A 25713-nucleotide genomic window follows, 5' to 3' on the forward strand; every position below is an offset into this window, starting at 1 on the left:
ACATGGATCCTGTGAAGAGGGCAGATGAAAAAATCACAGCACCACGGGGGTCACAGGCAACTAGCGATTTTAGGGTGTTTGTGCTTTTGTAGTTTGAAAAGCTCTGGCTTTGCAACACCAGTGACGTTGGCCTTTCGATTTTCAGCTCTGTACAATCTAATATTTCAAATGTGGATGGGTAGTCTGCTTTGTAGGTTTCTGGCATGTTTTGTGCAATGACATCTCTGTGAGGCCAAATTGGTAATTCACCTAATACTTCAAACATATAATGAATCCAGGAATTGAAAATAGTACTTGCTGTTTGTGTGGTTACATTAAATCTAAAGGCAAGGTTCTTTAGGTCTTCGTTGTTGCAGAGTTTCATTAAAACATACAGCAACTGGCTACGGAGGGGCATCTCAGCAACTTGCCAATCATTGCGCTTGTAGTTTAAGGGCACATTTATTTGAGTGGTGTGTGGATCATTTGGGATGCCAAATATTGTGCACAGTTGGTTGAATCGATCATATGTAAACCCAGTACTGTATTCCAACATTTTAGGGATTTCACTGCTTTCAAGTAGTTCAGGTGTTAGAGTTTTTTTTTTTAGTGTGCTAATTTGTGCTTTCAGCCTTTCTATTTCAGTTTCCTTTAAAGACAATTTCAATTTCATGTTGTTGTTTTCTTCTTCTAATTTCTTCTCCTTTTCAGTGCTCTGCTCCTCCTCAGGCTCCCTTTCTAGCTGGCATCCAGGAAGTGGGGGTTGCTCAGTACTCTCTGTAATGAAAAAATGTTTGCATGTTATTGATAATCCTTTATCTTTGTCCCTTTTTTAAAGCTGCCACTTGTTTGCCAAGTTGGAGAGTCTTCTGTTGATCCTGGAGTAACTCCTGTCAGCCAACCAGATGACCTGCCCAACTTTCCTCTGCCATCCCAACCCACCAGCTTCTGCACAGTTCTGAGTGAAAGTGCCATGCGTTGTTACACAGAACTGAAAATGTCTTTGCCTGATTCTATAGCTCTGGAACAGGAAACCAGGGAACAGAGCACAAACAACTTGTGGTTCCATGCAAGGTCTGCCCGAATAACATCAACCTCTTTTAAAAGAATCTGCTCTAGGAGAGCTGACCATGAAAAACTTGCTACAAGCTTAAAGAGTGCCGCATCAGTACAAACTAAGGCCATGAAAAGAGGTGTAGAACAAGAGCCCATAGCAGCAACACAGTACACGAAGCTCACAGGTAATCTAGTGTATCCATGTGGTTTTGTTGTAAATCCTGATGCCCCACACCTTGGTACTTCACCTGACCGTAAGGTGATAGAGAGAGGAGGGAGTGAAAGCCCAAGCTATGGGCTTTTAGAAATTAAGTGCCCATCCAAGAACAGCTTTACAGAGTGTCCTTACCTTTGCAAGCAGGCAGATGGACGCTATAAACTAAAAGAGTGTCATGCCCATCATTATCAAATAATGGGGCAGCTTGGGCTCACGGGTATGTCATGGTGTGATTTTTTTGTTAAATGTGAGGAAGATTACCACCTAGAAAGAATACAATTTGATGTTGCAAAATGGGAAGAGATGAAGAGCAAGCTTGATGCATTTTTCTTTGACTACTATGTTACATACCAGTGAGATAAATCCGTGATCGTCTTACTGTATGTATGTATGGACTCTTATTTTGTTCTCTTGTTTCTTTGTTCTTCTTGTTTGTTTTGACCTCTGAACAGAGGTCAAAGGCTTGTCACTCACCACTGTCAACAATATACTGTTGAGTCTCGGCTGCATCATCAGTGCTGGAGGTGGAGCCAGAGGCATCCTGCACACTTAATCTGCATCTGTATAGATTTTTGGGACATGAATTTACAGTACTTTGTTTCTATTATATTGTATATCATCATCATTAACCTTTATTTAACCAGCGAGTCAATAACATGTTCTTATTTACAGTAACAGTAACGTTAGGCTATATGACCTGTACTAACAGGTTAAATATAGAGTTATATACTGCACTTCAAATCAAACATTATTGACATGTAATTTAGGCTTACCGTTTTTGGGGTGGCTTTCGACAGCCTCCGAGCTGCTCCCTAGTCTGGTTCGACACTTGTACAGCAAGTACAGGGTCGGGATACTCAGGGGTAGGCTGTCCATTCACAAAATGCTACATGAAAGATGAAAACAAAATAAGTTTAAATTGCCTGTTGGGACGCTATGTTCAACTTTGATGTAAACTGACGAAACATAACGTTACGTAACGCTAGGGCTAGCTAAGCTTAGAGGGTAACGTTCTGGCAATGATATACTAGTAATAGGGGTGCAACCGATCATAAATCTCACGGTTCGGATCGGGTCACGGTTTTTGAGTCACGGGTCGGATCATTTTCGGATCAACAACAACAATAAAGATAACAAGACTGCTGATAAAAAAAATAAATTATCAGCCGATCCGCGGATCACTTGCGTCCCGAACCGTGAGGGTTGATCCGTACGGATCACGGGAAATCCGTGAACCGTTGCACCACTAACTAGTAGTATACAATATTTGCTAATAGTAACCATAACTTTGATATCCAGTATTATTAGCTAGCTATCACTATGGCGTTAGTCTAGCCTAGCCTTACCTTGGAGCAGACGTATGCATGCTTGTTTATTTTCGTGACATTTAGCTGGGAGTGGGGCCTTCCACACTGTTTGATCCATCGTAGGCACCGCTCCTGTTGTGTTTTCGGCTTTGGAAAAGGAAAGAACACGACTCCCCCAGCCAAACTCTTGGGGTACCTACTGTCCGATTTACATACGCCATAGGCACATCGCTTCACCATTTTGCTTGTCGGACTTTGTTTGTCGGACCTTGTTTACATAGTAACGGTTGCTAGGATGTATGATTGGACAATGACCGTTTGGGGGCGGAGTTTTGCGATAGGTCAATTGGGACAGCACTTGGCGCGACGCTGTGACGCAATCGGCGTCGACGCATCCTTCGAATGCAGCCTTCGAAGGATGCGTCCCCTGAATTGGGACACAGCCTACGTCTATGGAGGAAACCGTTCCAGAGAGTCCGTATTGTAGATTTAGAGCCAGTTTCTAGAATACGATACAAACAATTAGTGAGCAAATATGTTGGGAGTGACCCGTACCTCATGAAGATGAGTGAGTTTTCTGGAGAATATAAGGATCTGCCGACCATCGAGGCTGTGGACATAACCAACTATCTGGTCCTTCAAACATCATACTACACAAAGTATGGATGCGTACAATTTTTTTGTAAGCGGATGGGTCCACAAACTTGGTACCAAACGGCTCCACAACGGATATTGTTTGGTCTTCGCCAGGGTGAGTTATATTGTTATATTATTTGATGTGTTAAGATGATAGCAGCTAGCAGTAACGGCTTTACATGTAAACAAACATGCAACACATCTTGACGACGACGTTAGCCTGACAGTCGTTTATGTTTCAAGGTAAACCACTCTCAGAGAGCAAACGAAACACCGCTGAAGATAATTGCGAAGGAGGATGGGGATGTCATTGCAGCTCATTGCAATTGCATGGCAGGGTTAGTAATTTATGTAGGCTAGGATGTTTACCACGAGATCACACACACACACACACACACACACACACACACACACACACACACACACACACACACACACACACACACACACACACACTTACTGCTAGCATACTGCCAGTGTACTTCAGAACCTGCAGGGAGAGAGCTTTAAGGGATAAAAATGTTAATTAGTGTAAAGTGATACTCCATATTAGTATAGGTAGGCTATATTGCAGATTATCAAAATGTGCTGATATAGATTGAACGTTGCCCGTGGTGTCGATTGCATTTGAGGTTCAAAAATAAATAAATGTCATATTGTATTCTATTCAGACTTTCAGAATCTTGTTCTCATGTTGGGGCAGTTCTGTTTTCCGTTGAAGCTGGGGTTAAGATGAGAGATATCGCTTCCTGCACAACTGAGCAGTGCAAGTGGCTGATGCCATCACATGTGAAAAAGGTAGGGTGACACGTTCACAGCAAACCAGAAATGGAACACAAAAATGTGGACTTACTGATCTTCTTTGTGCTAATTTATTTTCAGATTCCTGCTGCTCCAGTAGCTGAGATTGACTTCTCCTCTGCAAAATAAAAAAAAAAAAAGCTTGACCGTTCCATCGATGGAGGGACAACTGTAAACAAGGTTGGGAAATCACTTCCATGCCCAAAGGTTACGAGAGGGTCAGAAACGTATGCTAGGTTTTTTGATACCTTAAACAAAAACTTCCCAAGGAGTGCAGCGTTGATGGCTAGGGAGCCGTACTACAAAGATTTCATCCCCATATCTAGCATGCTTCCAAAAACTCTACTTGAATACCGGACACCAGAGACTCTGCAGCTACCCCCCAAAGACCTTGAAAAGCTATGCCAAGATTTCCAGCAGGAAGAGCTCACCCTGTCCCAGGTCCAGTCTGTAGAGAGGGCAACTCGAAATCAGAGTGCAAGCATTATTTGGTTTAGGCAGAGAGCTGGACGCATATAAAACAAGTGCTTAAGACCAACCCCCAGCAACCATCGAAGAGGTTGATCAAGGCCGTATGCTACCCAGAAGAATTACGGTTCACCACAGCCGCTACAAGGTATTTAGGGTTTGAATTAGGGTAAGGCAGAGGTAAGATTTGTGGTTTGAGGCTGTCCAAATTAAGAACTGCAACTAAAAAAGTGTTTTATGAAGTGGGAGGAGAGTCCATACCATAACTATGAAGCTCGACATTTACTGTTTTCATAGTTAATTCATGGTATGGACAGCCCTGAAGGGTCAACATTAGTTATAGGGTTATAAGGCTAGGGTTATGCAGGAGTAGGACTAAGTTTAGGGGTTAGGGTAATACCATTTAAATCACTGAACTGGCTCTACAGATGCAGCAACGTGACGTCACGTGAAACCCACCTATTGAGACGACCCGCATTGTTATTGACGGCAGGGTTGCCAACAGTCACACCCCTGGCGTGACTCTCACGCTTTCACTATCAATCTCACGCTGTCACGCACGCGCAAGAAATGTCACGCCAAAATAAAAAATCCTCCCGTTAATTTTCTGCGGGAGCAGACTACCACAGCTGTAACATCTGCCTACGTACAACGTGATCACGGCAGTATTCTCTGATCGTTGATTCGCTGAAAACCAAGCACCTGATACTAAGTTGCGTTTGAAAAGGTCAGAGAGTTCAGATCCTATAGGTTCGGAGTCGGAGCCCACTGATGCGCGTTTGGAAGTTTCGTTGACAATTAATCAAGGTAAGCAGATAAAGTAGCCTAACAGATCGAATAATAGAGTTTTTCACTCTCAATTCATCACATTTTATAAACAAGCTCTTTTTAAACTTGGCACTTTCCTATGTGATTTCAAGATGATATATATCTTCAAAACCTGTACATTTCTCTTTTCACTCAGGAAATATGTCCAATATGTGGACAAAACTTTCCCAAGAGGACATACAATTCCATGCAAGCTTTTGTGGAGATGGGTACTAAATAAATTTGCCTTCAGCATGTCTTATATTTCATTAATTCAATGTTTTTTACAGGTTTAATTATGGTACAGCGTGGTACATGGTTTATTTAATTGTTTCAAATTTCAGCAAACAGCAGTCTGTTTCATGAAGATGTTGCTGGAGAAGGGACTTCTGGATCTGAATGTTGCCCGCCTAGCAGGGCATTTGTGTCGGACTGGCTCAAAATGATTCAGTGAAACCACTTCTTCCAACAGTTATGTGAAAGTAGCAGCTTAGCCCGCCATTGTGAAGACGTTTTGGTCAATGGTGGCCATGTTTCTTGAGCTAACTCGTTAATATTGTATACACGTGGATGTCAGTTCCTTAAGGCTGAATACTAAATTAAAAATAATTCCCTCATTTTAATTTTACATTTTTAATGTCACTGAAATGTTTGACTTATTTTTTTTATGTTATTGTATTGTTTTTCATAGAATGGAAGGAAATATATATGATATCTTCATCGGCAGCTTTTGCAGCATGCGGTAATGAATGTAATGTTTGTTGAAATTGATGCTTTTTAACATACAGTAACTCAATACTTGGCTGGTTCTGAATCTGTCATTTTATATTTATTTATTTAATAAAAGGATAAAATATGCTAAATATTTTGACTAAAACATTATCACAACAGTGAAAAAAGTTAAATTTCATTCAATTCAGATCTTACCTTTGTGCAAATATTCAGTGTTCCAATCAATGGACTGCTGTGTCTAGCTCGACCTTTTTGAGACGTCTAGTTACCCCCACTGAAAGGGTGACGTAAGCAGGCCCGCCGACAGGGGGGGACAAACGGGTACGTTGTCCCGGGCCCCGGACTGGCCCTTGAATGGGGGGGGCCCATAACTGGACCCCCATGAAGTTGGGATTAATTATTGTATGTATACTTCAAAATGTGTTGATTTAGAGAAGAAAAGTGCTTTATTTGCATTCAATTAATGACTCCTAGATTGTTTGCCTTCATTGCCCTTGAAAAAACGGCCAATAACCCCCTATCACCCCTATGCCAAAATGGTTTGGTCTTTGGAGAAGAAAAAAGACGACATCATTCCTTTAGTGGTCAGTGCGCGAGTTGATTCAACATGCACAAGTCAGGAGCCCTGAAAAAAAAAGAAAGGTGAAAAAGAGAGGAAGAAGCCGAAAGCCTGAGGGGATCTCTTTATAAATATTAATAAATATTTCAGAAAAGACTCAGGTGATGCTGCAGCCGGTACCAGTAAAGGCAGCTGTGCAGCACAGCCAGGTAAGACACGGCCAACTTTTTCCAGCCCCGTCGTCAAGTAACACAGGCACAGGCGGCGTGTCAAACATATTAGCGCAGCACCACATGAGCAAGTCACACGGAGATCAATATCAGACAGACAGGGGGCATTGAATAATTTGATAACTACAACGGCTTTATTACACTGTGTTTCATACGCCTATATCTATCAGGCAGGCACGCGCTGCGCACTCCAATCAGGGTGAATTGATTTGAGAATCATTCCCAGTCAGCTGAATTACAGCCAGTGTAACGCGGCTCATGGTTTAAAATAAGCCAGTGGCATGGCAACATGCGAAATTGCCATTTAGATAGAGTTGGATGTAACGAATGGGTTATAAACGTGACGTTTTGGGGTAGCCTGTAACTTAGTTTCTGATTGCCGTTAACTTGAAACTCGCCAGATGAATGGGCTCCGCCTTGTTCCCCAAACATTCTCTGGAAGTTCAGCGGACATAAACGCGGGTCTGGCGATAAATAAAAGTACCCTTGACATGATTCCCCTTGGTCAAGTGAAAAATGGTCGATGAAATGTGCAGTTAATGAGCTCTAAGTGAATACAATAGCGTGAGTTTTATTGTGGTATGATTCTGAAAGCCATAACTTCACTTTCACTTTGGTTTATCCGTAATAAATGGGCTTGTCATCCCGACGTCATGTGTTTGGGAGCTGCACAAGGGAATTCTGTGGTTGTGTTTCGGCGTTTGACAATTTTGGGAACAAAAAAAAAACCTTAGATTTTTAAACTTTTGTAGTCTTTGGGATAGAGTTAGCCAAGTTGATCAGTCTATTATTTTCTGTGTTAAATCGTCAAATTAAGGGGTTTTCAATTTGTTATTTTTTAAATGGTTCATTTTGACCCCTGTTAATTTAGATATAGCCCTTTTTATCGAAATATGTTCACCTTTATAGGAGAGGCTAGAGAGGATGAGAGAGAAGAAGAACAGGCTACCAAACAGGATGAGAGAGAGGAAGAACAGGCTACCAAAGAGGATGAGAGAGAGGAAGAACAGGCTACCAGTGAGATAGAGGAAGAACAGGCTACCAGTGAGAGAGAAGGGGAGGAGAGTGAAGGGAGAGAGAAAGAGAAAGACACAGTGATTCAGGGGGGGGGGGGGGGGGGGGGGGGCCATTGAGAGAATTTTGTCCCGGGCCCAGCCAAACCTGTCAGCGGCCCTGGACGTAAGCCTTAGGTTCCCACTGAGCGTATTGATGCTGCCTGCATGTATTTATTTTGAAAAGGCACTGCAGTCCGTGATTTGTAACTTTGGGAACAGACAGGAGCCGAGGACAGCTTTCTAAAGTAAGACCACTGATTTATTGTGAATTAATCATTAGCTACAACCCACAATATTGATTTTTATTCACATTCTCAGTTATTGTTTAATTTGTTATGTGAAATGTATGTTTTTTGTGTGTATGTGTGTTACGATTGTTGCAGATTCTGGGAAGAACTTCTTCTCAGAGAAAACAAATGAGAAAGGGCCTAAAAGAAACTGGAGTGTGGCCGATATTATCCGAAAGAAGAGATGTGGCTGAAGCTATCTTCCCATCTGGGAAAGAAGTGATCTGCAGCCCCCAGGAACATTACCAAACAATATACTTTACTGTCCCCATGGAGACACTTGTTTTGGACTCAAATGCTGTACACAAATGGCTGCCTCCATAGTAGTATAAAATTTAAGCTAAGCAGCATATACTTTCAAATCACAAGCACAAATTACACATTGTACAACTAGTGATAAGAATGTGCCGCGTTCTTGAAGAAAGTAGTCCAATCCGGATCGCTTTTAACTCACTTTATCTGTTAAAGTATTTCGGTATGGTAACTATGAAGCAAAAGGAGGGGAATTTTATCTAACACGCGTGGGAGCGACAACCAGCAGAACTTTAACTCGAGTATGGCCGGCCGGATGTTTCTGAACTCAAATCTCACTGTTTCGCTAGTTAGAGTCAAGTGGGCGTGGCCGGTGTGACATAATGGCTACGCCTTCCTCACCTGTCAAAAGGTGCTGCCATCTGTTGCTAGAGTAGTTATTGCAGCCTATGTGAATGATCCTGCTTCCTAGTGGCTATGTGGGGGTAATACAGCTTGTGTGTTCGATCCTGCCTCCTAGTGGCTCTGTGGGGGCAGCTTATGTGCTTAAAATATGTAACAAATGCCAGACTTGAGAAACATCTTAATTTTTAACTGATGTAGGTACAAATCAATAAAGGTTAAGTTTACAATGGGTACTCTATCTACGTATATACTGGTACTCACCATGGAGATTATGAGTTGCTATACTTACTATATCAAAAACCTTTTGTTTATTGTGTAAATATTTTTTATTTATGTTACTGTAAAATTGCTTTCTTCTTCCTGAGATGTACTGTGTCCTGATCAAATCAGATTATCCTTTAGTGCCATTGAACATTAATATACAAAAAAAAAGTGTAAAGTGCAAACAGACTTACTCAGCAGATAAGAATGATTTGGAGGAACTATCTAACTAACAAGTTGTGACAACTAGGTCATGATTGATCACATCATCTGGCCGACTGAGTCAGCTGATGAAGAAGACGAGGTCTATCCTCTTGAGACAAGAGCCAAGGTTGGGATGTTCCTTCAGCAGTTCATTGAAACTGGTATGCCATTCCGGCACGTGAAACCCACATGTTCCTCCCCAGCCCGACAGAGAAGCATCCGTGTACATTGAGATGTGTGATGTTGCTCTGCCCAACGGCACTCCTCACGTGAGGGTTCGGGGATCGCCCAAGTGGGTCAAATCGGGGCCCACTTATCGGGGAATGGTCACTTTGCTCCGCCGTTGGCGCACCGGGTCGATGCGCAGGCGAGAAAGGCATCTCTGCAGCCGCCTCATGTGAAGCAGCCCCAGCGACACCACCGTTTGAGCGGCTGACATTATGCCCAGCAGCCTCATGACAGAGAGGGCTGTCACGACGCTGCCCGGGGAACAGCGGCGGAGGAGAGACCACAGCGTCTTCATCCTCTGCTGTGAGAACCGTGCTCTCATTACAGCTGAATCCAGCTCTACCCCCAAATACATCACACTCCGTGAGGGGAGGGGGAAGCTTTTTTTCCAATTTTTGGCGAAGCCTAAATTTGACAGGTGAAATACCAGCTTTCTTGTCTGAATAGCTGCTTCCTCCTTGGAGCGAGCCAGCAAAAGTAGATCATCTAAGTAGAACACTACTCTCATTCCTGTTGCCGGACGGGAGGCGGTTGGACTGGTAGTGTGACCCCAGAAATGAGAAACGCAGGAATTTCCTGTGTTTGGGGATCACTGCGACGTGGAAGTATCCGTCCCGCCACGAGGGTAAAGTAACGTAGGGCTGGTTCGATCAATAAAACAAGGTTTATTGACGGCCTGCCTACAGTATATGTGGTGGATTATGCATGTGAAACGGTTATGGCTGGGCCGAATGGCTCCGGCGTTAATTGGGATGTGGGGAGAAAGAGGTGGGTGGCTCTTAAAAAAGCAGTTTTCTCGCTGTCACACGCTTCTCCCTCGCCCCGTCATTTTCTTCGCCGGCGCTTGTGGGGCGGGACATAGCCCCATGAGCCCGCTGCCTGGGGCCTTTGCTGGCTGCTCGCCGCAGCCTGGGATGGAGGCGGATGGGGCTTGTAAGCCGGGCAAGGTTGGTAAGCCGGGGGGCCAGGAGGAGGAGCTGCCGGTGGCGCCGTGACAGTGGCTGTCGGAGGCCTATTGCGGCGACGGGAGCCCGGAGTGGAGCGCTGTTGCTGAGGTGGAGGGCCGGAGAAGTGTCTCCGGAATTTCTCTGCCTACTTGGAAGCAGCCTTCGTCGTCCGGGCCGCTTCCACCGCACCGGTGGAGCAGAGGCAGAGGATGACACCGGCAGTTTTCGCCACGGTGACTACCCGTTCGGCCAGACGATGAGGGTCAGCCGCCACGGTGGAGATGTCATGTGCCAGCAGGCCGATGTCTGTAAGAGAGCCACTGTCGCGTTCTTGAAGAAAGTAGTCCAATCCAGGTTGCTTTTAACTCACTTTATTTGTTAAAGTATTTCGGTATGGTAACTGTGAAGCAAAAGTGAGGGAATTGTATCTAACACACGTGGAGAGAAAATACCGTCGAACTACTTCCGAGCCCCGGGGCTTAGGCCCGAGGCTCTCTGCGGGTCCGCCTATGATTCTCTGCCCTCCAATCTCTCTCCCGCGCTGGTTAGTATCAAGTGGGAGTGGCCTGTGTGACGTCTTCGCTCCGCCCTCCTCACCTGTCTAAAGGTGCTGCCATCTGTGGCTGGAGTAGTTATTGCAGTGTTGTGTTCGATCCAACTTCATAGTGGCTATGTGAGGGTAATGCAGCTTGTGTGTTCGATCCTGCTTCCTAGTGGCTATGTGGGGGCAGCTTATGTGCTTAAAATACAACACAACCAATAGGTTTAGAGCCAAATGGTCCCGCCCCCCTTTTTGCAGATCAATGATTTCAGACATTTGACTGTCAGGAGTTTCAAAACGAATGCGCGATAGAACACTGCCAATAATTACGTGATTCAAAGCTTGCGCCTGTGTGGTCAAATCTCTGAAAAGTCAGTTCAGAAAAATTCATTGCAATGGTGTAAATGTACACCTTCACAAATTTTTTAGAATGAATATTCAACCTTCCAAACTTATTTCTCAATGTATGAACCCCTGTTTGCAGAACAGCCTTTTAAGCGTCGCCTCATTGTCCTTTAAATAGCTGAAGAAAAGCTGTTTATTGGGAGCAGAACGTCCGCCGGCGCCCGCCTATTTCTGCGAAATGCGGACATTGTTGAGGCCCGCGGACGTAATTGAGGCCCACGCTGTTGGTGGGCGGGGATTGCACATTTTTCAGTGCTACGGCTCACGCCTAGGGATAACCCAATAGCGATAGCCTTAAATGGCTGCGCCTATACTCAAAGAATCTATTTACAATACGCAACTATCGATTGCTGTCTTGGCGGGCTTGGCAACATGGCATTTGTGGATGGCTGATCAACGGCTTAACTCACTGCATTCTCACTCTGTACCTCCAATTAAATGAAATTTGTTATTAAGGGTTACAGTGTGGTGTCAGAAAAACACTTTGCCAGAAAAACAATCTATATTTTGCCAGTAATAACTGTTGATCCTCTATTAGTTTTGCCAATTCTCCTACAGACCTTGAACAGCCAGGTTCTCTCTAGCCATGTATGTGGACATTTACCTTTGGATGAATTCGATCCCACAACTCCTTTCTTCGCATAAAGTTCTGTGGTCCAGGAAAAATATCCAAAAAAACACTCCTGAGAGAGGGTTTTTAAAACCCCTTCATCAACATTAGCAGCTTTAAAATTACAGGAAGAGGAAACATAATCAGCTTCACTATCAAACCATGATTTCCTTTTTTTCAATGCACCCTCATTTTAACAGCAACTTAACATAATAATGTCAAAAATGCCTATTACTCATTAAATGCCATAATGATGATCCATTAGGTTGACCTGGCTAATGGTTATTAACAAATTTGACTGTAGACAGGACAGCAAAATGTGACCTTCACCAACAGGGCTATGGATGAATTTACACCTAACATTATTTTGGGATCCACTCCCCATTAGAGCACCATGTCTACTTTCCATGAAAACCATTGTAATAAAAATACATTGCAAAATTGCTCTCTATGGCATATGGTAGGGTGGGAGATGTTTCATTACGAGTTTATATCCCACCTAGATAACATAGGCTTTTTAAATAAATCATTTAGGGCACTACCGCTTCCTACTAGATGCACTACAGACCCCTACCTAGAAGGAACAGGCAAGCAAACATGCTTTAGTATTTCAAATTTCACTGGCCCTACTCTACTGCATGGAAGAGTTCGCTGCAATTTGAGTTTTGAACCCCATTGCAGAGAAAGCTGTTGATTGTGACACATGGATGATATAATGAAACCTACAGAAAATATTGCTCAGAAGCTGATATGGGGAAATTTTTGCTAGAACGAAAAATCTGTCAGCTTATTATTTTGATCTCCGGTGCGTTAATGAATGGTACTATTGTTTGCCAGACAGCCAGGTGGACTAGCTACTTTTGCTGCAAGTCGTGGATAACGGATGCAACTAATCATCCCCAGTACTACACAAAGTAGGCTAGCTACTTATCTCTGCAAATAAGCTGCACGTTCCTCCACGATGCCAACCGAGCCCGCACTCACGGACTTGTTTAATCTTGTCTAGCCTACACGCAGTTGGATTAGCATGCACTCACTAATACTTTATATAAATATACCAAATACATTTTACCTTGTAACACAGACAGTGTTGTGTCATCCAAGTCATCCATGCTGCGTCAGCCGCTCAGTAGTATGGAAGCATATATGTAGCAAAATTCAAATGGCAATGCAATTTGGAATTCCATTATGCATTTGACAATGCATTATGCAATTTTATAATGTAATTTGTAAATACGTTATTCAAAGTGTATTTTAAAATGCAAAGTGACAATGCAATCCTCAATTAAATTTGCAAAAGTTCTAACAATACAAATAGAATAACATTTTGTCAAATTCTTTGAGTTCCTTTATACAAATTGAAAAGCTATAGCGTCCCCGTGATTGCAATCCACTTCGCCACGCTCCGTGTGTTGCGATATTCAAATGACATTTCAATCCGCAAAACGGAATCCAAAACGGAATCCAAAGAGGAATCCAAAAAGTCAATATGCAAAGTGGCAAACGTATCAGCCAATCAGCGTCTGGGCGGGAACTACGTCACTTGCTCCTTAATTTCCTTGTTCACGTTCGTGTCAGGTCCATGGTCACCAATGGAGGAGATTATTGATGCGCTCCGACGTTTGGCAGATGATGTTGAGAACAATCGTGTTCAAGACACAGATGCAATAGATAGAGTGCGTGTTCTGGGAGATAGGGTAGACGACCTATCCTCACTGGTACGTTTTGACGCCAGTGTGGCAAACACGAATATTTCCCAAGTGATACAGGTACTGGGTGCGAAACATAGGGTCGGGAGACCCACCGTGGAGATACCCTTGGAGGCAATAGAGGGATACCTCTCCCATGGCCTAAAGGTGCAGGAGATCGCGGACATGTATGGTGTCCACAGAACCAGCGTACACCGCAAAATGCAACAAAATGGACTCAGGTCAGTGATAGAATATAGTGACACACCGACACCGACACGCACGAGGGGTGGGGGGCATGCACCACTCTATCTTTTAAGGGAATTTCAAACATGACCATTACAGTATGTATTCTACAATGTATCGTATGAGGGGGGGGCTAATGTAACTACAGGTGTGGGATGACGATGACTGTGCTTATGTGTGTGGCCAGTATGGTAACTGTCTGGCAACACACGTCTGTAAAGTCAAATATTTCGCTGGCCGACGAAAATGAGTTTCTCTTCATCAATTACTATGACCACGTTTGAGAGTGGAACAGTAGCTCATCACAAACATTTTTTTATCCCTTTCCTAAGTGTGTCAGACATGTATTCTGAGATGAGTGATACGCAGCTGGACGCCCTGGTGCTGGAGATCCACAGGATCCATCTGTGTGGATACCGGATGTTGCGATACCATCTCCAGGGAAGAGGCCATCTGGTCCAAAGTATGTCCACCTACCTCTTGTACCTATAAGCACCCGACTGATGCTGTTGTCTGTTCTTGATTATCTGTGCTATGTGAAGTTCACAGAGTACGCCAATCCTTAAAAAGAGTGGACCCAGAGGGCACAGAACAAAGAGCCCTGGCCAACCGAACTCTACATAGGCGGCAATATTCAGTTCCTGGGCCCAACTGTATGTGGCATATTGATGGCAATCACAAATTAATACGGTGGGTAAATGAATGTCAAATAATCCAGGCAAGTATTTGACATTAGTTATAGTTCAGTAAACTTATACAGCTTTTATCCTTTAACAAAAAGATGGAGATTTGTTATCCACGGTGGGATAGATGGCTTCAGCCGCCTAGTGGTGTTCTTGTCAGCAGCCACCAACAACCGTGCCACAACAGTGCTGGATGCTTTTCTTGGAGCGGTCAGGCAGTACGGTGTGCCATCTCGTGTCCGGTCGGATAAGGGGAGAGAGAACTTTGAGGTGGCATATTACATGGTGGACAACTGCGGACCCAACCGCAATTCCCACATAACTGGGAGGAGTGTGCATAATCAAAGGTAAGTTGAATAGGTTATTGAATTGTACCAACAACCAACCAAGCTCTTTTGGCTTTATACATCTTTTACAACTCAATATTTTAAAGTCATAGAGGCCATTTTATGTTAATTAACCTATTTTTTTTGTATTTAAGAATCGAGCGACTTTGGAGAGATGTTTACACACAAGTGCTCGATCTCTTCCACACTCTCTTCCACGAAATGGAAGCATCATGGATGTTGAATCCAGACAGTGAGATCCACCTCTTCGCTCTCCACTGGGTTTTCCTGTCATTGGTCCAGAGCCATCTCAGGCATTTCCAAGATGCCTGGAATTTTCACAGCCTGAGGACTGAAAATAGCCAGTCACCCTACCAGCTGTGGCTACGCAACATAAGTGCTGTTGCTGATCCCCCAGAGGTAGGTTCAGCTATAAATATGGGCCCAAAACTAGGATATTACAATAAGTAAATTGTATTGTAAATTGTAAATTTGAAATAGGGTTTCCAAACATCCGCATAGAGGTTATGCAACTCCTAATTCTGTTCATGTAATTTACTCTGATGGTTCTAGCAATGTCTTTGTATGCATCTATGTAGATTGCTATTGCTCTGATTGCTCATACTGGTATTATTTCCTAAGGTTGACGATCTTTATGGTGCCAGTGTCGATGGTCCGGACCTGGAAGACCTGGCTGGAGTCGACGTTCCGGAGATCCAACTACCACGTGAACTGACTGCTGAGGAGCTCTCACGATTGCCTCAGCGAAATGTTTCACTGAATGACGCTATTGCTGTTTACAGCTCAGTTGTTGAGCAGTTACATGACATCTTTCAAACAGCATGATGTTCTCTCCAAGGATTTGTAAATATTTGTTAATGTTTGTAAATATATATGAATCTACCTTCCCCTTTACATGCAGTGTATGCTTAATTTTTCCTCATCCAAACATACTGCAGTTCCATTGGCATGAACTGAACCAAAATAATATAAATGAGTGACAATACTGTGACAAACTATCTTCTGCCTATTGAGCTTTGCTTTTATTCAAAATGAACAATATGAGAAAATGAACGAAAATGAACAATATGAACTAAAAAGGTAAGACAAGGTAAAATGATAGAAACCAAGACCCAAAACCTAGATCCTTCTAAAACCAAACTTAGTGGTGCTCACGGCTGCCCCCAATTTAAAACAAAAATCCCTGTAGGAACCACATCCTGTTGGGATTTTCAATGTGGTGAAACAGGTAGAAGCTGTCGGGTAGGTGGCATCCCGGTCAACACTGACGTACAGCTCGTCCGGCAGCGCCGCCCACCCCGTCCAAAACTCAATTAGCTGCTGCAGTTCGGAGGATGAAGCTAAGGAACAGACAACAAAAAAACACATTTTGCTTGAGGTTTGTGTGTGTCTGTGTGTGTGAATAAGTGAGAGAGAGCGCTGTAGCTATTTCTCACCTAAGCTGATGTACTGCCGCAGGTAAGCAACCACACTGCAGTAGTCATCAATTTCTGCCTCTTCATCGCTGTCTGGTTCTGGCCACACAATCCGTTCTATTATCATCTGAAAGAGAACATGCATTATAAAAACACGACCATGCAAGCCCTGTACATGGTCTGTAGGCACGACAGGTTACCTCTGGCTCCAGCTCTGCCTCGGCAGATCTGGGGAACAGGGCAGATGCCAGTTCAGGCCGTTCCTTTAACATTTCCAGGACGCGTGTGTCCTTCAGCCCTTTCCGCAACTGCGCCATTTGCCTCTCACGTCTGACAATTACCTTTAGAAAGGAGATGGCACAGGAAACCATATTTAGCAGCATACTGTATCCAAGAACACATTTACTGTACATGTAAATAGCTTTCTTATTATTTTTATATTTGATTGGGCTCATACCACATGATGGAGGATTTGTTGTGCCAACAACCTCCTGTTGTTCTCTGTGAGATTGGGCAGGTCCCAGCTGAGGGCCAAGTGGTTCACCTGGTCCACATTTTCGGGGGTCAGGACAGTCTGGCTTTCAAGCTGTTGGAAAGCAGTTATCATTGTATACAACACTGGTCAACAATTAGATGACACATGGGCAGATGAAAAGAGGCAGCACAAATTGAATTGTTACACTTACAAGGCTGACAATCTCCACAATGTCCAAATCTGGACAATCTTCCACCTGCAAGACTGCAGCGTCTATGGCCCCCATGTCCTTGCTGGCCAGCAGAGGGAAAAGGCACTGGCCCATCCCACTCAAAAGTGGACCCCGATTTAAAAAAGAATGTCCGATTATTCTCCCTGCCAGGCGGAACAGATCCCCCTGGAGCAATGGCAAGGAGGTGGATGGGACCAAGTGGTCTGCCGCTCCATTGAACAGAATTGTTTTCCCACCAGTGTAGTCTAAGGAGATAAACCAAGAACTGAGCTATCAGCACATCCGTATATCCACATACATTCAGAAACGTATAACTTAACATTGACTTACCAAGGTGTAAATGTAGGCCTGTTTGGAGCTTATTCAGGCATAGCGAAAAGAAATATTTCTTCACGCCATCCCCAATTGCACAGTCTCCTGTCATATACAAAACAATGAAAAATTCTTGAGGATTGCACATTTTAGGTGTGTTACTAGGTGTAGTAGATGTACCATACAATACATATGTACATGCTTTGTTCAGCATGGAGAGGGGGGGGGGCTAACTTGTGGTATACAGGTAAAAGTTCAAGTGCTTTACCGAGTGCAACCGAGTAAGGAAGTCGCAGGTGAGGATACATACATGTTTTAGTTTTTTACATACCCTTGGGTTGGACTTCAAAAGGACGGGTCCAATCAATATTTGTCTGCTTGTAGAAGCCAATAATTGCTCTTTCTCTGTCCTCTTCTGTTACGTGCATGTCCAAAGTCAACTTTAAGGTTGGTTTCTGGTCGGCATCTTTCAGCAAATGGGTCTGAAACATTTTGGCTGCTGCCTTGGTATCTGGCTCCAGCTTCCATTCTAAGTATTAAACAAGTAGCATAACTCTTACATGAAATAGCGGACACAAAAGAGATGGATACGCACATCTAAAATCATATGCAGTAAATCTAAGCTACAAAAAAATGAAATCAACTGGATCAATAGGACACATCCAACAAATCAATACAGAACCACATAAAACTGATCGTAATGTAGGGAAAGCACCTTCGTTGCAAATCTCTGACACTCTGCCAGTGGACAAGGTTGAGGCAGCTGAGGTCTGGGCAGCAGAGGTCGAGGCAGAGGACTGGGCAGCTGAGGTCTGGGCAGCTGAGGTCGAGGCAGAGGACTGGGCAGCTGAGGTCGAGGCAGAGGACTGGGCAGCTGAGGTCGAGGCAGAGGACTGGGCAGCTGAGGTTGAGGCAGAGGACTGGGCAGAAGACTGGGCAGCTGAGGTCGGGGCAGCGGACTGGGCAGAGGACTGGGCAGCAGAGGACTGGGCCGAGGTCTGGGCAGCAGAGGACTGGGCCGAGGTCTGGGCAGCAGAGGTCTGGGCAGCCGAGGTTGATTGTTGATGTGAACTGTAAACACAGACAGAGGGCAAGAATAAGACAAAGGCTAATAAAACATTTCACAGGTTGTACAATGGTGCTATCTCTGTTCACTGTACTGCACATGACTGGAAAAGGAAGTCCATAAGGCATTGTGTCAGGTCTGTTGTGTAGACATTTTTTATAATTGTTTGGGTGACTACCTACATTTCACAGACATCAATGTGGTCTTGGATGCTGGCCATGTTAATCGCTTGACCACAGAACATACACTCCACCTCACACTGTGTGTGCGGCCCGGGCTCCTCTGTCTGGGAGATGGTCTGGAAAGACAAAATGAAGTGAAGAGAAAGAGTTCTGTCAGCTGGTGTGGAACAGCTGATGTGGGCTGGCTTTAGCATACTAACAGCTGATATGGTGGGCTACAATTTAATTTACAAAGCGACTTCTAGATAATTCAAATTCTGTTGCCTGAGTGTAAAAGGAAATTACATACTACTCTACAACAGGAATTTACAACAAATACAGAGATTAGGTGCAAGATTAACCACTTGATTAGAGAATAGCAATAGGGCAAAGGAAAAGGAAGGGAGAGTCCATGGCTACATTAACTACATAGCCTGCCAGAACTAATGCAGAATGCTCAATTTGACATACAGCACATGATGGATAGAATATAGATATAGACAATCATGCAAAGTAATTACAGTCTTCATAAACAAAATATTGTTACCTCAAGATCAATATCCCTTTGAAGGGGCCTGGCATACAGAATTGCCTGCCCGATATTTGCCGTACTACATAAGTAGTGTGGCGTGTACCCTTCCCTGGGACAGTCGATGGGGATGAGGCATCTTGACCTTGTAGCTCCCCTGGCCCTCAGGAGCTGGTATCCCCCACAGTCCCTCAGGGCCGGATAGTTAGATAGCAGAATTGCAGTGAATTCTGTAGCAGTGCAGAATTTATCTGTAAAAAGAAATCAAGCAATCAAGAAATCAAGTGACACAAACAATTGTTAATGGTCTGGATTTACAAATGTACAACCTACCTGCCTAGTATTGGCTCTGTCACGTTAAAATTGTACCGGGGGCGAAAATTTTACCGACCTACGTCATCAGTTGTCCGTTGCCAGGCAACGGACAACAGATTACGTAAGGGGTTCTCCGTTGCCAGGCAGGTTTCAATCGGGCTCATGTTGCCGAAGAAGAAATAATATAATACAGATAACGGATCTCTAGATAACACTTGTTTTTACTTTTATTTGTATTGCATTTAATTGTTTAATCGAATTTAGCTAGTAAACTGAATGTTTAATGTGTATCATAGTCTAGCAAGCTTGTGTTAATTTAATTTCCTTAATTACATTTAGAGGATGGATAGAGATAGGTAGGTAGGCAGGCAGGGAGGCAGGCAGGCAGGCAGGCAGGCAGGCAGGCAGGCAGACAGACAGACGGATAGACGGATAGACGGATAGACGGATTGACGGATAGACAGATAGATAGATAGATAGATAGATAGATAGATAGATAGATAGATAGATAGGTGAGCAGGCATTTACTTACTGGTAAATGATTATTATTATTCACGTTATCCCCATAACATTTAGCTATTACTGTGTAGGGAAATAGATAAATACAATGCAATACAATACAAATATAAAGTTAGGAACCCTAATAAATGTAATTTGTAAAATAAGTGTTATCTGTCTAGTCGCGCTCAATGAACCTTCCACGTCGTTCGACGCGATCGTCTGTTGCCAGGCAGGTTTGGAATGGATTACTAGATGACGTAGGCCGGTACAATTTTCGCCCCCGGTACAATTTTAACGTGACAGCTCCCCTCTGGCTTAACTCAATAGCTCAAGAAAATTAAAACAACAATACGTTCCCCCAAATTCAACAGTTTGGACATAATGCTTTGTACTTTTACCTGGAAATGTAATTTTTTTTTCCCTCAGTCCTGCCCTCTCCGACAGAAATCGCTGAGCAGGATTAGGAACTTCCTCCTGGCGCCTTCCAGTGAGACAGAAAAACCTGTGTGTAAATGTTTGGGCTTTCGGTGTGCGACGTGGGGGATGTGGACGGCGCTGGTGGGGGGCCTGGTATGGCCTAAACATCCGTACAACCTCTCCTGCAATAAAACAACCAGTGGCCATGAATATTTTCGTAGGGCTTTTACACTTTTTATACATGCTGAGATAATGCAGACATTCCTCCATACTAGTTGTAATACATACAGGGGTGACATGGGGGGGGGGGGCACAGTTTAGTTTAGTTTTTAGCTAAACTTTTCTTGTTTAAGTTATTTATTTAGTTTAATTGATTATTGATGTTATTTTTTTTTCCACGTGTATCATATTAATATATAAATACGACGGAGTATTGGCCACACGTTTCCCGATATCGATGGATCTTCGCTCGTAAGATGGTTCGAAAGGTGGATCTTTCGAACCATCGATCATTTCTTTGGAGCGTTTCCCGAAACTCCTCTTAACGTGAACGCGCATTCGCTGCACTCAAGACGAACGTAGGATTGTAGTCTACCTGTCCACTGACATGGTGCTGAAACGGGCTATGACGCAGGGGAAGACGCAGGAATGTCGGAGGAAAATGGGGTTAAAAAGGGTTAAAATATCTCCCCATCAAGGCCAACCGCAGAGTAGCCTACGAAAAGAATAGATTGCAATAATATGAATGCTAAAGATATTAAAACACAATTGATTAAGCCTAGGCCGACATATATATCAGTCCTAATCCTGAGCGCACGATCGGGAGGTGGAAGTTGGGCTTTAGATGCCTTCACAAGTCCAGCGGAGGGCTCCAGTTTTCGCCGGCCAAGTCATGCGCTGTGATATGTGTGACAGCTATGTTGCACAACATTGCAGGCGCAGCTAAGGCTGGGGTAGCTTTGGTTGAACCGGAGGACATTGAGGACGATGACGACGAGGAAGATCGGTGTGAGGACGGCCTCCCTCATAACTGCGGCTGGTTTTCATGCACGTCGAAGAGTGATTGAGACTTTTTTTAACCCCCTCCACCCTCCCACATGTCACTAAACATTCCCGTCAACGTGACCAATCCCCACCATATCCCAGCCTTTTGCCTGCTTAATCTCTCAAACTAAGAACATAATGGCCCACATTAGGCTCAGACGCACGTGATACACCATTACCAATGTGTTATAATAAAACGCATCCAATACTAAGAATGTCCGCTGGTTACGCCACTGATGCTATAGCAGGCTAATGAGGCTCTTAGCGTACTACGAGTACCCTGGAGCACTCGTTAGCTACTCGTGACTCGTGAGCGTTTTTAAGAGGTTCGTTACCAAAGATGCTTTCGGGAAACGGTGTGAAACCTGTACGATGCTCGTACGACCCACTCTGCGATCCACTTAGGCTAAAGATGCTTTCGGGAAACGGGGCCCAGGCCACACGTGAAGAATTTTATTTTTTCTTCTGTGACGAGATTAAAATCGACGCGTCGACTTTAAAGTCAACATGTCGACATTAAACTCGAAATGTCGAGAATAAAATTGAAACATCATACCGACTTTAATCTCCACGCAGACGCTCCGGGCATCCTCCCAAGCGTGCAGCGGATGACACGAAGTAGTCGACCTTAACCCTCTGGTCATTGTTTGTGGTGTAGGCCTCCATCCAATCAATATAGCCGACTAAAACCGTCAATGCAACCTGTGATGGCAATGCCGCACTACTAAAGCGGATGAGTACTTGGTGTCATCCGCTGCACGCTTCGACGTGTCGATTCTAATCTCGTCACGGCAAAAATATTTTTTTTCTTCACGTGTGGCCCAAATACTCCGTCGTATATAAAGGTGACATTGAACAGTAGGGGCCTACATACCCCGGTTTGCGCGCCCTTCTCCGGTGCGATCCGGGGCAGGCATGTTGGTCGCTGACCCTCCACCCCGCTGCTCATCTAGAGCTGCAGCGGCCTCCCGCAGCAGTTGCGCGACCGTCCTTTCCGCCATTTTCAGTTATTACTACGTATTGCAGTAGTAATAACTGATAGGGCACAATGGTAGGCATAAAAAATAACGTGCCACGTGCGTGGATGATCAGCCGGTCTGACGAGGAAGTGACGTAGTTCCCGCCCAGACGCTGATTGGCTGATACGTTTGCCACTTTGCATATTGACTTTTTGGATTCCTCTTTGGATTCCGTTTTGCGGATTGAAATGTCATTTGAATATCGCAACACACGGAGCGTGGCGAAGTGGATTGCAATCACGGGGACGCTATACCTTTTTCAATTTGAATAAAGGAACTCAAAGAATGACAAAATGTTATTGTATTTTTATTGTAACTTTTATTGTAACTTTTGCAAATGTAATTGAGGATTGCATTGTCACTTTGCATATTAAAATACACTTTGAATAACGTATTTACAAATTACATTATGAAATTGCATAATGCATTGTCAATTGCATAACGTAATTACTTATTGAATTGCAAATTGCAAATTGCATTGCCATTTGAATTTTGCTACATATATGCTTCCATACAGTAGTTCTCCAGCTCTTCATATCCCTGTCCCAAAAACAGAATCAAGTTCAGAAAAGCTCCTCTGGGATAGTTACCTACAGTGGTGGACGAAGTACTCAGACCACGTACCTGTGTAAAATATTACTCCAGTAAAAGTGGAAATACTCCCTTTAAACGTTGACTTGAGTAAATGTATAAAAATACTCGCTTCAAATGACCTTAAGTATCAAAAGTAAAAGTAATTTGGTGTAATATAGTTCCAATGTCCTGTTTGTCCTTTATACACTCAGTCAAATCATTTAAGGTTTAAATACAATGTTTTCTGATACCTGATACTGATATAATTTGAAACTAGAAAATGCAGATCCTGCAGAAAATACGGTGAGGTTGACAATATGTTTTAATAAAGCCACATAGATGTAAATAAAGGTTAAAGTGTGTGTGTGTGTGTGTGTGTGTGTGTGTGTGTGTGTGTGTGTGTGTGTGTGTGTGTGTGTGACACAGCCACAGAAAATGTATGTTTGGTACATGAGCTAAATAGGGATCCCCCCCCCCCGTCAACAATCGCTCCATACCCCCCCCCCCCCACGTCAACAATCCTCTGCCTAGGGCCCCCACACTCCCTAGAATCGCCCCTGAATATGACCCGTGACGAAATTCCTGACAGGTGACACTAGTATCACACTACGTGGTGAATGGGACTTTTTTTTTTCCCTTTATAGATATTCTCATACTTTACCAGATAAATCTTCATATTAAGAGAAATACTTTTTGTATTACACTTTGTCTAAAAAAAAAAAAATATATGCAAATGAGGCAATATCTCATTCAATATGCGTAGCCTACATATAAATCCTAGAGGTCCTGGATACGATTTGTATGCACTTCATTTAGCGAAGATTATCTCAACTGTTATAGATTAATATGACCCCAGTGAACAACGTGGGATGTGTGAAAAAATCTCTATCCGGGGCGAAAGTCCTGAAATTGTCCTGAAAAAGACACCCAACAACAATATATACAACAATCATATTTCCGTTATTTCCGAATCGATTAATAATTTTAACGTAACCGTTCAGGCTTGACAGGGTGTTTCTAGGTTAAATATTGACATTGTTTAGGCTCCGCGACGTCCGCAATGGTTAGCTATGCCTATGGTCACGCAAGCATGTCGTGGAATGGAACGTTGAAAGAAACGACAGGTTTTTGGAATGTAGTGGAGTAAAAAGTAAGATTTTCCCCTACGAAATATAGAAAAAGTATAAAGTCTCACAAAATAATGATACTCGTAAAGTACAGATACGCTAAAAAGTTATTTAAGTAGAGTAACGAATTGCTTGTTCTTCGTTACTGTCCACCACTGGTTAATGATTTACACATCAGCTATGTGGATGGCTTGCTAGCCATTGAGGCTTTTTTTTTAAATTGTAGCTGGCTGTTACCAAATGAATGTGAATGTGGAATCAATATCCTCAGTCAAACAAAATAGTCCTAAAACAATTTTGCACGACAAAGCAGCATAATACTTACGTTTAAATTGCATTCAGTAGAAATTGACTCATCAATAACTTGCTTGCTGCGTCAGTCCTGTTTAGGCGCCGATTTTGTTCACCTCACTAACGTCATTCAGATGTGACGGACAGTAGGCGCAGAAGATCTTTTAAAAAAATGATATGTTATTTTTTCAGAGAATCTTCAGGATCGTTTGTGAATGCTACGTTGTCTCATATGTAATAATATACATGTTTTTTTTACACAATTGCTTTGACGGTTAACCTATCAGGAGATCAGGAGGAAGGCCAAACAGGTAACAGGGTAGCCAGCCGTGAAACTCTGGAACCGCCAAAATCACAGATCAACCTCGTCAGAGACATGTCGGTGTGGCGCTGCATGATCTGTATCATTTTTGTTGCGTTTAGATTAAAGAATCTTCTCAGCCACATTAATGTCACACATGGTCGTAATTCAGAATTTTGGGTTTTCTGTGGGATTGATGGCTGTGAGCCAGAGTTCAAAGTTTTTAACTCATTTTTTCGTCACCTGAAACAAACACATCCCCTGTATGTAACGTCTGGATGTCAACCATTTCAATGGAGAACGACACCCACATCAGCACCACCTTTATTAGAAAACTTTGGCGTATCGATATTTTAGCAATTCTATGACTCCTACCATGGACAGCTCCATGGAATCATCACCTGACCTTCTTCTCGAACTTGGAACGCAGGACCCACCAGAGATGCCTGAGGCCCAATCATGCAATGCAGTTGAGCCTAGTTCTGCTACCTTTTCTATGTGCGGGGGGAATGTGATGTGTAGAGGTTGTTAGAATAACGAATTTGAAATTCATTGAAAAACTCTATTGGATCTAAGCTCTAAGCAGCTAATATAAGCAATCAGTTTACACTTTGAATAAATGATTTAAAATTGACTTGCTAAGTGGGATTTAAATTTAACTACAAATGGCCAATAGCATAGCCTAAGTGGTATTTGTCTGATTGATCAGGGAGAAGCTGCAGCTCTCCCTGTGTGTTGTGTCAAGATGCGGCACTGGCTACATTTGATAATTTCATTGATCCCTTCTCCACTACTGCAAATGGACTAGAAAGAGCTATTTCAGAACATTTCAGTCCATTGAGTCCAGAAGAAGTCGTTGTCTCTCAGACAATTTGTTGGGTCAAAAAGGGCAGTTCAAAAGTTACGGCCATACGAAACAGAGGCTTTTACTATGTGCCACTAATTGAAAGCCTTAAGCAACTTCTTTTCTGATTCGTGAATCTT

At 43.4% G+C, this 25713-nt stretch overlaps 1 protein-coding gene across 1 annotated transcript; it reads left to right on the plus strand.

Moving 5' to 3' along the window:
- The first annotated feature begins 10350 nt into the window (after nt 1-10350).
- LOC130371051 (uncharacterized) lies at nt 10351-15449 on the plus strand. The gene is made up of 7 exons (XM_056576678.1): nt 10351-10475; nt 10591-10735; nt 13757-13917; nt 14254-14384; nt 14464-14611; nt 14703-14951; nt 15086-15449. Exons 1-7 carry the CDS (start codon nt 10351-10353, stop codon nt 15399-15401), a joined length of 1275 nt encoding a protein of 424 aa, XP_056432653.1. The 3' UTR covers nt 15402-15449.
- Nucleotides 15450-25713: the final 10264 nt, after the last annotated feature.

Source organism: Gadus chalcogrammus, chromosome 18 (genome assembly GCF_026213295.1).
Source record: "Gadus chalcogrammus isolate NIFS_2021 chromosome 18, NIFS_Gcha_1.0, whole genome shotgun sequence".
NCBI classification, from domain to species: Eukaryota; Metazoa; Chordata; class Actinopteri; order Gadiformes; family Gadidae; genus Gadus; species Gadus chalcogrammus.